This window comes from Neofelis nebulosa, chromosome 2 (genome assembly GCF_028018385.1).
Source record: "Neofelis nebulosa isolate mNeoNeb1 chromosome 2, mNeoNeb1.pri, whole genome shotgun sequence".
NCBI classification, from domain to species: domain Eukaryota; kingdom Metazoa; phylum Chordata; class Mammalia; order Carnivora; family Felidae; genus Neofelis; species Neofelis nebulosa.
Genome location: NC_080783.1, coordinates 43,608,503 through 43,622,962, shown reverse-complemented (window position 1 = coordinate 43,622,962; position 14,460 = coordinate 43,608,503). Strand labels below are relative to the sequence as shown.

General features: G+C 40.3%; 1 protein-coding gene across 4 annotated transcripts in view; it reads left to right on the top strand.

The window, feature by feature from the left end:
- Nucleotides 1–13,607, top strand: part of MYO1B (myosin IB) — a 189,540-nt gene extending 175,933 nt beyond the window's left edge. For all 4 annotated transcript variants that reach the window (XM_058710880.1, XM_058710897.1, XM_058710887.1 and 1 more), the window contains 5 exons: nt 631–737; nt 3,510–3,642; nt 4,019–4,171; nt 6,427–6,554; nt 12,300–13,607. In XM_058710880.1, coding sequence (XP_058566863.1) covers nt 631–737; nt 3,510–3,642; nt 4,019–4,171; nt 6,427–6,554; nt 12,300–12,423 — 645 coding nt within the window. In that variant the 3' untranslated portion in view covers nt 12,424–13,607. The remainder of the gene's footprint in view (nt 1–630; nt 738–3,509; nt 3,643–4,018; nt 4,172–6,426; nt 6,555–12,299) is intronic.
- Nucleotides 13,608–14,460: the final 853 nt, after the last annotated feature.

Here is a 14,460-nt window from a genome sequence, read left to right as displayed (position 1 = left end):
AATGAGTTGTGATGTACAATGTCATTCTTAGGCTAGGTCTTTGTGAGAAGGGTGTGACAGCCTGAGGCCTAAAGGATGTCAGGGGTGGGGGCGGGGGCTGATGTCATAGTGGGAGGGTCAGTACTCCCAGTAGGGCCCTTGCTAGCAAGGCCCTCGTGTGTTCTGAAGAAGCATCCCAGGTTCCACAATACAGACCGTAGTTTTTATGGCATTTTCTAAGACCAACCTTTTAAAACCCAAAAAGGAAAAATGCTCTTGGTTTTTTTAAATGGATATTTTGTACACATTTACTCTTACTCTTCATGTTACTAAATTGGCTTAGCATATTTAAGAATGAGTAATGACTTGGGGCGCCTGGGTGGCTCAGTCGGTTAAGCGTCCGACTTCGGCTCAGGTCACGATCTCGCGGTCCGTGAGTTCGAGCCCCGCGTCGGGCTCTGTGCTGACAGCTCAGAGCCTGGAGCCTGTTTCAGATTCTGTGTCTCCCTCTCTCTGCCCCTCCCCCGTTCATGCTCTGTCTCTTCTGTCTCAAAAATAAATAAACGTTAAAAAAAAAAATTAAAAAAAAAAAGAATGAGTAATGACTTATGTAAGTGATATCTTTTTTTTTCTCCTTTTCATTTTTCACAGTGTAAAAAATACAGAGACCAATTCACAGACCAGCAAAAGCTGATTTACGAAGAAAAATTAGAAGCCAGTGAACTCTTCAAAGACAAGAAGGCTTTATACCCATCTAGGTATTATGGCTTTGCTTTACCCATAAAAGTCAGTATTTTAAAAGCTCCTCAAATATATTTGTAGGTCGCTTCTAGTGGAGTTTGATTTCAGTGATACATGAGAGATTTTTAATTCTATGAATTATTTTATGATCAGCCTAACTCTTCCAGACAAAAGCAAATGGCATGTATGGGTTTGCTTAGGTCACTAGATTTCCAGTTGACATCAGTTAATCACCCTCAATTCATACTATGATGAAATATTTGTATTTTAAATAGAAGATAGGAGTTCTGTGTTAAGACTATTTGTATTCTGTACTTAAAGTCAAGTGGTTTTAATCCCTTATTTCCTTTCTTAAAATTAATTGTTAGTGAAAAATATTTTATAATGAAATTCATCTTGGAAAACTAGAAAGAGAAAAATGGCAAGGTAATTGTTGTTCTGTTTTCCATAATTTAGAATTGAACACCTAAAATGAGTATTTTGTAGTTATATATTCCTTTTTAACCCATTCAGTGGAGAACATCCAGCTTTTCTCCCAAGTTGTATGCTGATTCTAATATGTATTCGACATCAAAGATAAACATGTAATAAACATGGAAATAAAGCTCAGCTCTGTTGAAAAAAGTACACTTAAACACTTTTGAGCAATGGTTTTCATGGCATACTGTAACGAAATGAGATTACATTTGTTGGTTTTATTTCATTGGCATTAGCCTAAACACTTCACTAAATAATTAGAAGTCATCATTTAAAATACAAATTGCATAGGCTATTAAGATAAATCTTCATTGTAAATTCTTGTTCATTTTCCATAGTTTTCAGAGGCCGGCCCAATTTCTGCTGGTAATATACTGTAATCCCCATGCCAGTCTTCTTCCTTGAACCAGCTGGGTCAAGCTCATTTGCATTGTAAAGAAGAGCGAGCTGGTCTGTCACTCTAAGAGTGTTGCGGGAGCACTGCTCTGTGATGGCCTTTGGTCTGCTAACTCCTTGGGCATGACGTTAGTGGCCTGTGCAGTCAGATCGGTCCCTTTATTGTAGGCACCAAGCACTCAGTAAAAGAAGCAATATCAGTTGTAAGTTTACCAAGTGAAACCCTTGGTAAAGACCGCTTATCTGAATATTCTTCTATCTCCCAAGTTCATCATTTCTCCCCAGAATCCCTATCCCTTTCTCGTCTGTTTTTAAATAAAAAAGTAGGTTGTACAATTTCAAGCGAAATCTTTAACAACTTTTAGCTTCTTCCAAAGGATGGCCCGGAAATAAAAAGTATTATCTGCTGAGTATATTCACATGTATTCCATGTGCTGTGCTAGTATTCTCTGTGTCTTTAGGGACACAGCCTCCTGGGTCAGCTGACCTGGTGACTTGAGATGGTACACACTCCCCGTGAATCCCACGTAGCATCTTCATCCGAAGTTGTCCAAAGTGCCTGCTAAAGAAAGCACATTCGAACACGAAAATGGTCCCTGTGCTCTCTCCAGCAACTAACTGCTTTAACTTTTTCTTTGTATCTTTTTCACTTGTAATCATCTTAATTAACATTCCCTGTGGGTGACGCTTCAGAAACTGAAAGGAGAAAAATGCATTTTGAAGAAACAAATTCAGAGACTCTTAGCACTTTTTATTAATTATTAAAAACACATTTGTTGATTCTTCCTTTAAAAACATTAGATGAATAAAGACGCATTTGACTATGAACAGCAAGAAAAAAATATTAACATCAAGCCAGGTCCTCTTTGGGTAGTGTTCTCTGTGCATGCTCCCCCCGCAGCAGTCAGAGGGGTGGGATAATTTAGCCTCCCACCACTGTGGGAAGCAGCGGCCCTTCTGGGTGCCAGCCTGTTATGTGCTGGGAGCTGTGAAACACTGACCACCTACGTGGATTTTTCTTCCCTATTCCTCCACCCACAACACAAGCATTTAAAGTTGTATTTGCAAATTGCCAGAACTTTACAGCTCAGAGTGAAGCCACAGGTTGTTGTTGTTGTTGTTGTTGTTGTTGTTGTTGTTGTTGTGGGGTTTTTTTTTGGTGTCTTTGAAGAAGCTGTCCTGCAGGTGTCACCCCACAAACCTTTAAGGGAAATCGACATCCTAGCACATGATTGTGCGACTTGTAAGATACAGTTTGTTTGAAAGAAAACTTCTCTGCTTCTGAATGGTGACCTTGGCCCCTTCTGTCCGAGTAGGGACATATCCTAGGAGGAAAGGCCTGTTTCTTCTTTCATACATTGCCTATTTAGAGCCAGAGTTATATGGTAATATTAAGTGCTCTGTAGCTTTCTTCTAAAGCGGTTGCTCTGGATCTGTTCTTCCCAGGCGGCCTATTGATTTTCTGATTCTCTGCAAGAAAATGAAGTTTTTCTTTGAAGCAGCTGATGGTAATGATCTGTGCTCTTTTTTCCCGTTGCCACATGTTGTTTAAAGGCATTAGAAGCCCTTTGTGGGTAGCTGTTAACTTTATATTAACAGATTAGAAGGATTTGCCTTTTCCTTGAGACCATGCACTTGGGCCTTGGCTGTCTTTCTTGTGACAGGTTTCTATCTTGATTGTTCCATGTGATAAAATTTTTATCAAAGTCCTACCTACAAAATGCCATGATGACATCAAAAATGTATTTGAAGTAGGTTTCAGGTTTCATTTCCAACTATTTAGGACGTGTAAAATGCATAAAATTAACTCTGATGAAGCTATCGCTCTTCAGAATCGGCTAACGTGTTACCTTTCTCCCATAATACTTCCATCTGGAACTGTTTCTAATGGGAGGGGAATTTTTTTTTCCCTCCAGTGTTGGGCAACCATTCCAAGGAGCTTACCTGGAAATCAACAAGAATCCCAAGTATAAGAAACTCAAAGATGCTATTGAAGAAAAGATTATCATTGCTGAAGTGGTGAACAAAATTAACCGTGCCAATGGGAAGGTAAAATGCTATCCCTGAAGACTTGTAAGAAGTGTTTATCAATTGGGACAGTCATCTTTAGTTTTCTGAATATTCAAATTTGCATTTCATTTTCTCAGCAGAATTCTTATAAAGGAAGATGTTCCCCCTTACCTTTAAGCTTAGGTGGAATTTTGCTTGTTCTCCAAACTTTCATGATTTAAGATACGTTATTTGTGTTTTTAGTGTGTTCTCAGTTTACATAGGTATGCATGCTGAAAGATACAGAATAAATGGGCATTTCTGCAAATAACTAATACTTTAAACTCAAGGACCACTTGGGGTGTTTTTCATCATTGGTTTTACATCCTTACTTGTTTTGTTTTGTTTTGTTTTGTTTTGTTTTGTTTTGTTTTAGAGCACATCCCGTATTTTCCTCTTAACAAATAATAATCTCCTTCTTGCCGATCAAAAGTCCGGGCAGATCAAGTCAGAGGTTCCTTTGGTGGATGTGACCAAAGTATCGATGAGCTCACAGAATGATGGCTTCTTTGCCATCCATCTCAAAGAGGTAAAGGTCCAACTATTGATTTGTTTGAAAGATTTCTGCATTTATCCAATTTCCGAGGCACTGGTTTAAAATTTTCTACATCTGGGGCGCCTGGGTGGCTCAGTCAGTTAGGCATCAAACTTCGGCTAAGGTCATGATCTCATGGCTTGTGAGTTCAAGCCCCACGTCAGGCTGTGTGCTGACAACTCAGAGCCTGGAGCCTGCTTCAGATACTGTGTCTCCTTCTCTCTCTGCCCCTCCCGCTGCTCGCACTCTGTCTCTGTCTCTCTCTCAAAAATAAAAAAAAATAAAAAACAAAAACATTAAAATTTTCTACATGTTATTGATTTGCAGATTTGGGCTATATTCACTCCTATGTAAAATCTCAGGCTTGGGTTTTCAGTGATTGAAATTGACTAGTTGAAATTGAACTAATTAATCACATTTATTGTTCATTGAATTCTGATTTCCCTGAGCAGCTTTTGTTTGCACTCACAGTGATGTGCTTTATTTTGAGAATAATACATGGAAATACCAGGATGTTCATTGCTTCCTCCTGTGGTTTTTTCTATATACCGCTTGATAAATGTTCGTCCCCTTATTCATCTTTAATTTGTGGTTTTTTAATTAAAGAAGGCAACCACAATGAAACAACTGCCTCATAACTTTGACCTAAAGACTTTTTAACATTCAGTGCTTTTTTAGCTTAACTAGGACTTCCTGATTTTTTTTTTTTAATTTTATTTATTTTTGAGAGAGAGAGCACAAGTGGGGGAGAGGGAGAGAAAATCCCAAGCAGGCTTCATGCTTAGCGTGAGCCCAGTGTGGGGCTTGATCTCACAACTGTGAGATCAGGACCTGAGCTGAAATGAAGAGTCAGATACTTAACTGACTGAGCCACCTAGGTGCCTTGAGGACTTCCTGATTTGAACGAAGTAGTTAAGAATGTAGGCTCTGGAGTTGGTCTCACCAATTTTACAGTGACCTTGGCCGAGTCATTTAACTTCTGTGTGCCTACCTAATTTTTCTCCTCTTTATGTTTTATTGTATTTATTTTTTTAATGTTTATTTTGAGAGAGAGCACATGTGCACACATGTGTGTGCACACGCGTGAGTGGGGAAGGGACAGAGAGAGAGGGAGAGAGAGAATTCCAAGCAGGCTCCTCTCTGTCAGCGCAAAGCCAAATGCAGGGCTCGATCTCACAAGTCGTGAGATCATGACCTGAGTCGAAATCAAGAGTCCAACTGGGGCACCTGGGTGGCTCAGAGCCCAGAGCCTGCTTCAGATTCTGTGTCTCCTTCTCTCTCTGCCCCTCCCCGGCTCGTGCTGTCTCTCTCTCAAAAATAAACATTAAAAAGACTTTTTTTAGAGAGTCGGACACTTAACCAACAGAACCACCCAGGCACCCTTTTCTCTTCTTTAAAATGGAGAAAATAATGGCACTAGTTCATAACGTTGTTATAAGGATTCAGTGAGACACTGTGTAAAGTGCTCAGCATAGTGCCTTTCATATAACAAATAGTCACTGAATAAGCAGATGTCGGCAAATATTAATCATATTTAGGGACCTGCATCTAGCTGGTAGTGCATGTAGCTTGCTGTTTCTACACTTAGGAAAGTCCCGTATGCTTCATTCTGCCTCTTTTCCCCCCTGTGGATCCTAACTTAAAGGGAGCATGTCCAGTCCTAACACAGGGATTCTGAACCTTGATTACGCATAATGCTGGTGCCCAGGCCATGCCCCCAGTCCCCTTAAACCAGAGTTTCTTGGAATGGGGCACAACCATCCTATTTTGTGTAGCTTAGCTGGAGAGCCACTGCCTTAGCATATTTGTTGGGAGTGTTGTTGTTCTGCCTATGTTTTTAACCAAACCACTGAAGAATTTTTTAAACAGCCCTTTCAGATTGAGTTGTAGGTTAGGTCTGTGCTTCTCAAGCCTGAATGTGCAAACAGATCACTCAGGGATCCTGGTCAGTGGGCCTGCGCTAGGGCCTGAGGTTCTCCTCGTCTAACAAGCTCCCAGGTGATGTGCAAGGTGCCTGTGGTCTACCTACCAACTTTGGGTAGCGTCAGGTTAGGTAACCTTACTAAAAGTGCCCCGAGCAAGTTGGAAGAAATACGGCTTTCATCGTTATTGTTTATTTGGAAGAATGGACTCCAGTAACTAATGTTTTTTTAAAGAGCCAGTAAATACGTTTTCAGCCAAGCCTGTAAACATTTACCTCCTAAGCTGTCTTTAATTATGATGGTCTGACTCTTGCTTTGTCCTTTTAGGGCTCTGAAGCAGCTAGTAAAGGAGACTTTCTCTTCAGCAGCGATCACCTTATTGAAATGGCCACAAAGCTGTATCGGACGACTCTCAGCCAAACCAAACAGAAGCTCAGCATCGAAATTTCTGATGAGTATGTTCATAACTGTTTGAATGTGGTGTTTCACTTTCTGCTTTCTTGCTTTAGCCGAGCACTCTAGTCTTACTCATTAATGCAACCACTACCTTTAAGTGGCGAGTGTGCGTCTGGTATTTATTCTAGATGGTGGACGGGCAGTGAATGGTACTGATCAAGTTCTTACCTTCATGTCCCTGACATCCCGGTGGAAGAGACAAATATGCATACATAATAAATAAGTGATATGACTTTGGTTAATGACAAATGCTTGTGGAGAGGGAAAAAAGGCAGGATAAGGCCCAGAGTGTGCTATTTTTGATAGGGAGGTCAGGGAGGCTTGTTTGATACAGTGACATTTGAGTCGAGGCTGAAATCAGTGGAGCAAGCCAGGCAACCATCTTGGGAGGTGCCTTCCAGGGCAGGGAGGCAGCAGGTGCAAAGGCCCTGAGATGGGAATGAACTTAATGGCAGAGTGAAATGGTAGGAAAAGACCCTGAAGAGATAGACAGAGACCCGGCCATGTGCAGCTTGGTAGCTAAGGTAAGAAGTTGAGATTTTACTGAGGTCGATGGAATGCTATTATAAGTTTCAAGCAAGGATGTGGCATGATCTGATTTGTGATTTTCAAAGATTCCTCTGGCTGCAGTGTGGAAAACAGCTCTAGGGAGGCAAAAATGGAAGTGGAGAAAAATTGGGAGCTTCTCTGAGCTGTCTAGGATGATGTGGCTTAGGCTAGGGTGGGAGTGGGAGGTAGTGAGAAGTAGATTCCAAATGTAATTTGAGGGAAAACAAGAGGACTTATTAACAGATTGGATGGTAGGTCTGGGGCCTGAGCCCAAATGGTGGTACCATTTACTGCCACAGATGACGCTTAAGAAAGAAGGGTTTGGGGGTGGCTGGGTGGCTGGGCTAAAATCAAGAGTGCTGTTTTGGATGTATTATATTTGCTATGCCTTTTTCTGACATAGAGAATAAGCATTCCATGTTGACAAGGTTGACTGGTGTGCTAAGACTGCTATATATAAATTTGAAATTTTGCTCTTTTTACTTCACAGTAGGGCTCTAAGGATAGAGACTGATTATTTATATGCAGGTTGGAGCATTCCCCCCACTTATGAAATCTATCGATATGAGCTCATTTGAATGAATTTGAGTTACTGTGCTGATTGATACCTGATTGGTTACTTTACTTTTCAATAGAGTGTTTACTACCTGTTTATATACTTCTTTGCATGTACAGTAAGAAGTCACGGAACCAGATTGCTCAAGAAATGATTTTATTTCCTAATTAAGATTTTTGCCAGCCTATTCTATTTCAACTCTTTCTAAAAGTCTTTCTAAAATAAACTCATAACTATTCTTGGGGTGCCTGGGTGGCTCAGTCGGTTAAGTGTCTGACTTTTGATTTCAGCTCAAGACATGATCTCACGGTTCGTGAGTTTGAGCCCCGTGTCGGGGCAGAGCCCCGATAGTACAGAGCTTGCTTGGGATTCTCTCTCTATCTGCCCTTCCCCCGCTCCTGTTCTTTCTCTCTCTCTCTCTCTCTCTCTCTCTCTCAACATAAATAAACTTAAAAAAATAAAATAAAATAAAAAGCAAAATAAATTCATACCCATTCTTATCCCTCTGTAGGCCAAGCTAACTCTCCTTTATGTTTGAGGATGTACAGAACCTTGGGTTCATCATCTGTCCTCATTGTACACCAACAGTGGTATTTAGATTTGGTGGGAGATTGACCTTTATGTATACTCTACATAGGAAATTGCAGTTTGTAGTAAATAGCTTTTCTTGTCATTAGGTCCTTTCTCATTAAACAAAGAATACGTATTAGGAAAAAATATAATGGCTACTTGGGTTCTAGTCAATTAAGATTTTAACCTGTTAGGACCTATTATAACTTTAAACTCCCTTAGGTTGAAATGTTTTATAACTTGGGATGCAGGGCTTCTGTTTCGGTGGAACTGGTAATTCCCACTCATCCCGGGAAGATTCTGTGTATTCCAGATGCAGGAGCTCCTTGGAATACGGATGAAGCAGCCTTACGGTTGACTCACTACATTAATGAGGTTGTCTTTACAGAGAAAGTCACATCAGCACCCAGGCCACAAAGGATCGCTACTCTTAAGCATTTCCCAAGCTGGTATTGTAGGAACACAGCCTCTGCTGTGAAGAAAGTAGTGGCTCGTGGAAATGTACAATCTTTCTTTACTACAGGTCTCCCCAGATGTGCTATGTTGTCACACATCATGAGTCTCCAGAGGGGCTGGGCAGGATAGCGTGTGCTGTTTCTCATACGTCATCAACCACAGAACCCTCCCGTGGTTCTCACATTGTGTGTGAGGCACACAGTTGTGCAACACTGATGGGGATGGTTTGCTTGTGGGTGGCAGGGACCCTGCCTTGTCAGAGAGAGGGGTATGATGTTCTGGATGCATAAGCTTTCAGTAAACCGTGCTTGTGGGAGTGAAGGTTTACAGGGTGGCCATGTGAAGAAAACAAAACATTTAGTCACATCGTAAACCAGTCCAAAACACCTTTCCTTTTCCAATCGCTAATCGTTGTTTGGTTTCATAAAAACAAAACAGCTGATGGCATCCCGCAGAGCACCCGTGGTCCCCTATCCAGGCTTCAGGGAGCCACATGGCAGAGCAACGGTCAATGTAGCCTGTTTCACAACCTCTAGAGCTCTTAAGCAAGGATCATACACCTCCTTGGAGCACATTTTAAATTTTAAAAAAATTTTACAAAGTCATGGGCAGGGGTGCCCATGATGTATTTTTTTTGCAGTCCTGAGTGGCTTTAATCCATTTCACTGCCAGCTCTACAGATTAGTAATTTTTTTTTTTAAGTTTATTTATTTTGAGAGAGAAAGAAAGCACACACACAAGTGCAAGAGAGGGAGAGAGAGAGAGAGTCCCAAACAGGCTCCGCACCGTCATTACAGAGCCTGATTCGGGGCTTGAACTCATGAACCGTGAAATCATGACCTGAGCCACAATCAAGAGTTGGACGCTCAACCGACTGAGCCACCCAGGCGCCCCTCGGCAGATTAGTATTATATCCAGTGTGCAGTTCAATGACCGAAACCTTCCTCAGTGTGTCCTTTTCAGAAGCAGAAGTAATATTTTAATACACCCAGTCTCCCTAGGCATTATGGATAAACTGGCTGTCAGTTTACAAGAGGAGAGTCAGAGTCCTATTTACTCCTTAGAGCAGTTTTAACCTGCTTTGTAATTCCCAGTTCTTATTCCCAAACGGTTCAGTCCATAAATAGATTGCATTTTAAGGAGAACCTTAAATAAAATGTGTAATATTTCTAAACAGTTTCTAAAAACAAAGTCCTAAAAGTATTGAAAAAACCAAAGTGAATTTGTTCTATTAAACATTTTAAATATGTGTGTGTGTATGTACATGGGTACACACACATAATATACAAACATGTAAATCATTCAACATATGCAGTTGTTTGTCTGAATATTTTAAATCAGAACAAATCATGTAAATTCTTTTTGCTGTGATATTCGAACTGGTATTGATGCTGTGAAAGAATGCATTCAACATTATTGTTTGCTGGAGGGTGATTCTCTGATTACCATGCCCTCACTGTGGGCCATGCTCCAGTTTTCTCTTTTATGAGGTGGAGAGGAATAACATTACTTGCCTGTGGGGCACTTGGGTGGCTCAGTCGGTTAAGCGTCTGACTTCAGCTCAAGTCATGATCTCACAGTTCATGAGTTCAAGCCCCACATCGGGCTCTGTGCTGACAGCTCAGAGCCTGGAGCCTGCTTCAGACTCTGTGTCTCCCTCTCTCTCTGCCCCTCCCCCAGTCGTGCGTGTCTATCTCTCTCCAAAGTAAATAAGCATTAAAAAAAATTAATAATATTACTTGCCTCATAGGATTATTTTAAAGTTGAGTTAATATATGTAACTTACTAAGAAAAGTATGGTGCATGGTGAACATTCAATAAATCTTGCAATCATGCATTGTGAACATGAAGACAGCCAATGCTAAAGTTATTGGGGAAGAGAACTCCCTATACTTTCATTACACTATAAGTGGTCTTTGAAAATTAAAATGTCAAAATATTTGATTTTTTTAAATGTGTGTATTGGCATTAAATTCGAAAGGTGCTTTCTTTCTTTGAGGCACATAGATACAAGTATATATGCTAGAGAGATGCGATTTTGGAGCCATAATTCTTTTTGTCAGTACTTTCAAGGTAAAAAGAAATAGACCATTCCAAAGCAGGGAAGTACTATCCTGTTAAAACAATTGATAAATCAGGAGCGTATGTGTCACATTTCACTCCTGTAGGCAATGTTTGCAAAACACGGACGGGGTCTGTAGACCTTGACGCTGAGACTAATGTGCATGGAACAGAGCTGTTTTGATGTTTGCCGTTGTCGTGGATCCAGTGAGCATACGATCTGTCACACGGTTGTTAGAGTGACTCAGCTATATGCCAGCAACTCAGAAAACTGTTCCCTGAGAAACATATTGCAAATATGGCCACGTTGTACTGACTCTTAAGCTGGAGTGACGAGCACTGGCTTTGAGATGGGAAAGCCCGGGTTCTGGTCCAGTCATGCCGCTCTCCTTCCTCCACAGGGATGCCATCCTTGAGGGCAGGGACCTCATTTTGTATGGCCAGGTGTCCCTTGCAGCCCTGAGCCCAGCAGGAATGCAGTACGTTTGTGGTAGGAAGGTGTGACGAATCATCCTGTGGACGAACACTTGACCCCTGACAGTCTATGAAAGGACAGATTGGAACTAGAATACGGTTTCACATGTTGTACCACATGTGCTACTACTGTAGGATAAGAAGTGGCTTTGGGTGTGCACTGACAGAGTGTGTGTTATGATTATATGTATATGCTATATATGTATATAGTATATATGTAGTTTGTATTAGTAATATATAGTGTATATATATATATACTATTATATACATACTACATATACTATACTATATGTAGTATATAGTATATATATTTTAATGGACATTAAAAAATACAAAGGGAATATCAAACTTGCAATTTTATTATTATTCCATAGGTCACAGCTATTTTGAAATCTACTTATTTAGGGTTAGAAACAACTATTAGCATAGTCTGTGGATATGACAAAAATTGTTGAGGAAATAATGTCAGTAACCAGTGTTTGGAAATCATAGTCTGGAGTGTCTCTAGACCTCTTTAATGATATTTTTTCATTTAATTTTCTCAATCTGTTGGTAATTCAATAGGAACCTCGCCCACCCCCTGCCAGTTTATGGTCTTACTATGCAAAAATGGAGAAAAATGGGAAAAGAGCAGGTTGGTCTTCATTTGAAACATGGAAATAATTCTTCTTAGCCCTTCTTACCTTACTGGAGTGTGATGAGTTAATGAACTTCACTTTCCTTAGGGGCTAAGTGATGGCTGTTGCAAGTGCTGATGGAAAGAGGCAATACTTGTCAAGGTCAATATCCATTAGGAAACAAAAGCTAGTTGGGGGCACCTGCGTGACTCAGCCGGTTAAGCATCTGAGTTGATTTTGGCTCAGGTCATGAGCTCAAGGTTCGTGGGATCGAGCCCCACATCAAACTCTGCACTGACAGCTTGTATTCTGTCTCTGCCCCTCCCTACCCCTCTCTTTCTCTCTTTCAAAATACATAAATAAACTTAAAAAAAAAAGAAACAAACAAAAGCTAGTGTTAGTGTCATCATCAGCTGTTGTGTGTGTACTTTTCTTTAATCTGCCCTATTCTTTTCTTCCAGGTTCCTGGTTCAGTTCAGACAGGATAAAGTATGTGTGAAGTTTATTCAGGGCAACCAGAAAAATGGGAGCGTCCCAACGTGCAAACGAAAAAACAACCGTCTCCTTGAAGTTGCTGTTCCTTAACTGGCTCCTCCTGTCTGCTTTCACGGACTTGTTTCCCTGTAATAGTGCAATTTTGTTTTGTTTCGTTTCGTTTTGTTTGGGGTTCATTGTATGTTTGGGAATTGCCAAAGGCTAATACTGTTAAGAGTCCCTTGGCAAAATAAAAATATTCGACTAATCAATTTTTAGTATGGGAATAGTTTTAACCCTTAAAATACACAGCGTGTCCTGGCCTGTAACATGTCACACGTGTTTTCTGTTTAGTCATTGTGTTAGATCTGTGTACCTTAAATCAGCATATTACTCATGAATCAGTAATTACGTATAGGAAATGGTCCCAGAAGATAGTGCATTCATTCATCAGATATTTATTGCGTGCCTGCTCTTTGCAAGGCACTGTGCTGGATGCAATGAAAACTTATTGGGAACCCTTTTTTGGTTTTCAGGCCATGGCAGGCTGGCTGCTTTGTGCTAACTTTACTAGGGCTGAGAGAGGTTGAGATGTTGAAACCAAAACAGTAACTGTTGCTGATGAACAGCATTGTTCTGAATCCTGTAGTGTGATCTTTAACAAATATACTTCAAGAAGGGCTGGTCCTAGAAAGTAGAAATATATGACTGGGTAAAAAAATGCCTCTCCATGTAGTTTCTATTTGAAAAGAGAAAACTGACATTTGAACAGGACTTTTAACGTGTCCGGATCTTGTCATTGCTTTTAACACTAAAACACAGAGTCATTCTTATTTCAGAAAAAGTGCAGAAGCAGTCCAAATAAGTCTACAAATAAGATTGTATTTTCCTGTTTCTGGTAAACAGCATATATGATCCTATATAGGCTCATATTTGCAGAGTGTTTTCACCCAAGTTTGAGGAAATCCTTTAAACAGATTATACAGTAAAGAGCTGAAAAGCCTTTCAGATAGTGGCAAGCATTCTGTACAACGTGCAATAAACATCCAAGATCTTTTTTGAAAGTTTTATTTATAATATACCTTTTGTATGCGAGGTGATTGGTACAGGGTGCATATTTTAGTCAAGAGTCAAAATTGTGTTAATTTGCAGGACTTTTTTTTTTTTCAAATTTACAATAAGGATTCATTTTGGAAACTACATTTTAAACTTTGGAATCAAATTGTTTCTTATTTGGGAGGATAATGTATATACATTGGTATGTTAAATAATAAAACTGTTCTAATTTGGTGCCATTTCCTGAATCACAACTGTATTTTTGTATCTCGGGCTCTTTTTTCATGTTGTGTGTCAATGTAATATCACATAGAAAGGCTTTACAATTCAAACAGTGTATGTTTTCTGTGTAATTGAATTTCACTTAGCCTTTTATAAACCAGAAACATTCATTGAAAGTATTTGGGTGGGGGAGGACTTTCTTTTTAATTTTTGTACTTAAAATGATTGCTCCCATAAAGAAATTCTCAGAAGCCTTTGTGTTTATTGGTGCAGGTAGAGGATATCATTATTTTCTCTTAGTCTTCTCCAGCATGTACCTAAAAGTGGTAGATTCTGAAATAGTTCCTGAAGTAAGTGAGTAGAAATTTGGAACCAGAGGGGTGCTTGGGTGGCTCAGTTGGTTAGGCGTCTGACTTCAGCTCAAGTCATGATCTTTCAGTTCATGGGTTCAAGCCCCACTTTAGGCTCTGTGCTGACAGCTCAGAGCCTGGAGCCTGCTTCAGATTCTGTGTCTCCCTCCCTCTCTGCCCCTCCCCAACTTGCGCTCTGTCTCTGTCTCTCTCAAAAATAAATAAACATTTAAAAAAAAATTTTTTTAATAAAAAAAATTGGAACTAGAGAGGGTTTTTTTTTTTTTTTTTTTTTTAATTTTTTTTTTTTTTCAACGTTTTTTCATTTATTTTTGGGACAGAGAGAGACAAAGCATGAACGGGGGAGGGGCAGAGAGAGAGGGAGACACAGAATCGGAAACAGGCTCCAGGCTCCGAGCCATCAGCCCAGAGCCTGACGCGGGGCTCGAACTCACGGACCGCGAGATCGTGACCTGGCTGAAGTCGGACGCTTAACCGACTGCGCCACCCAGGCGCCCCA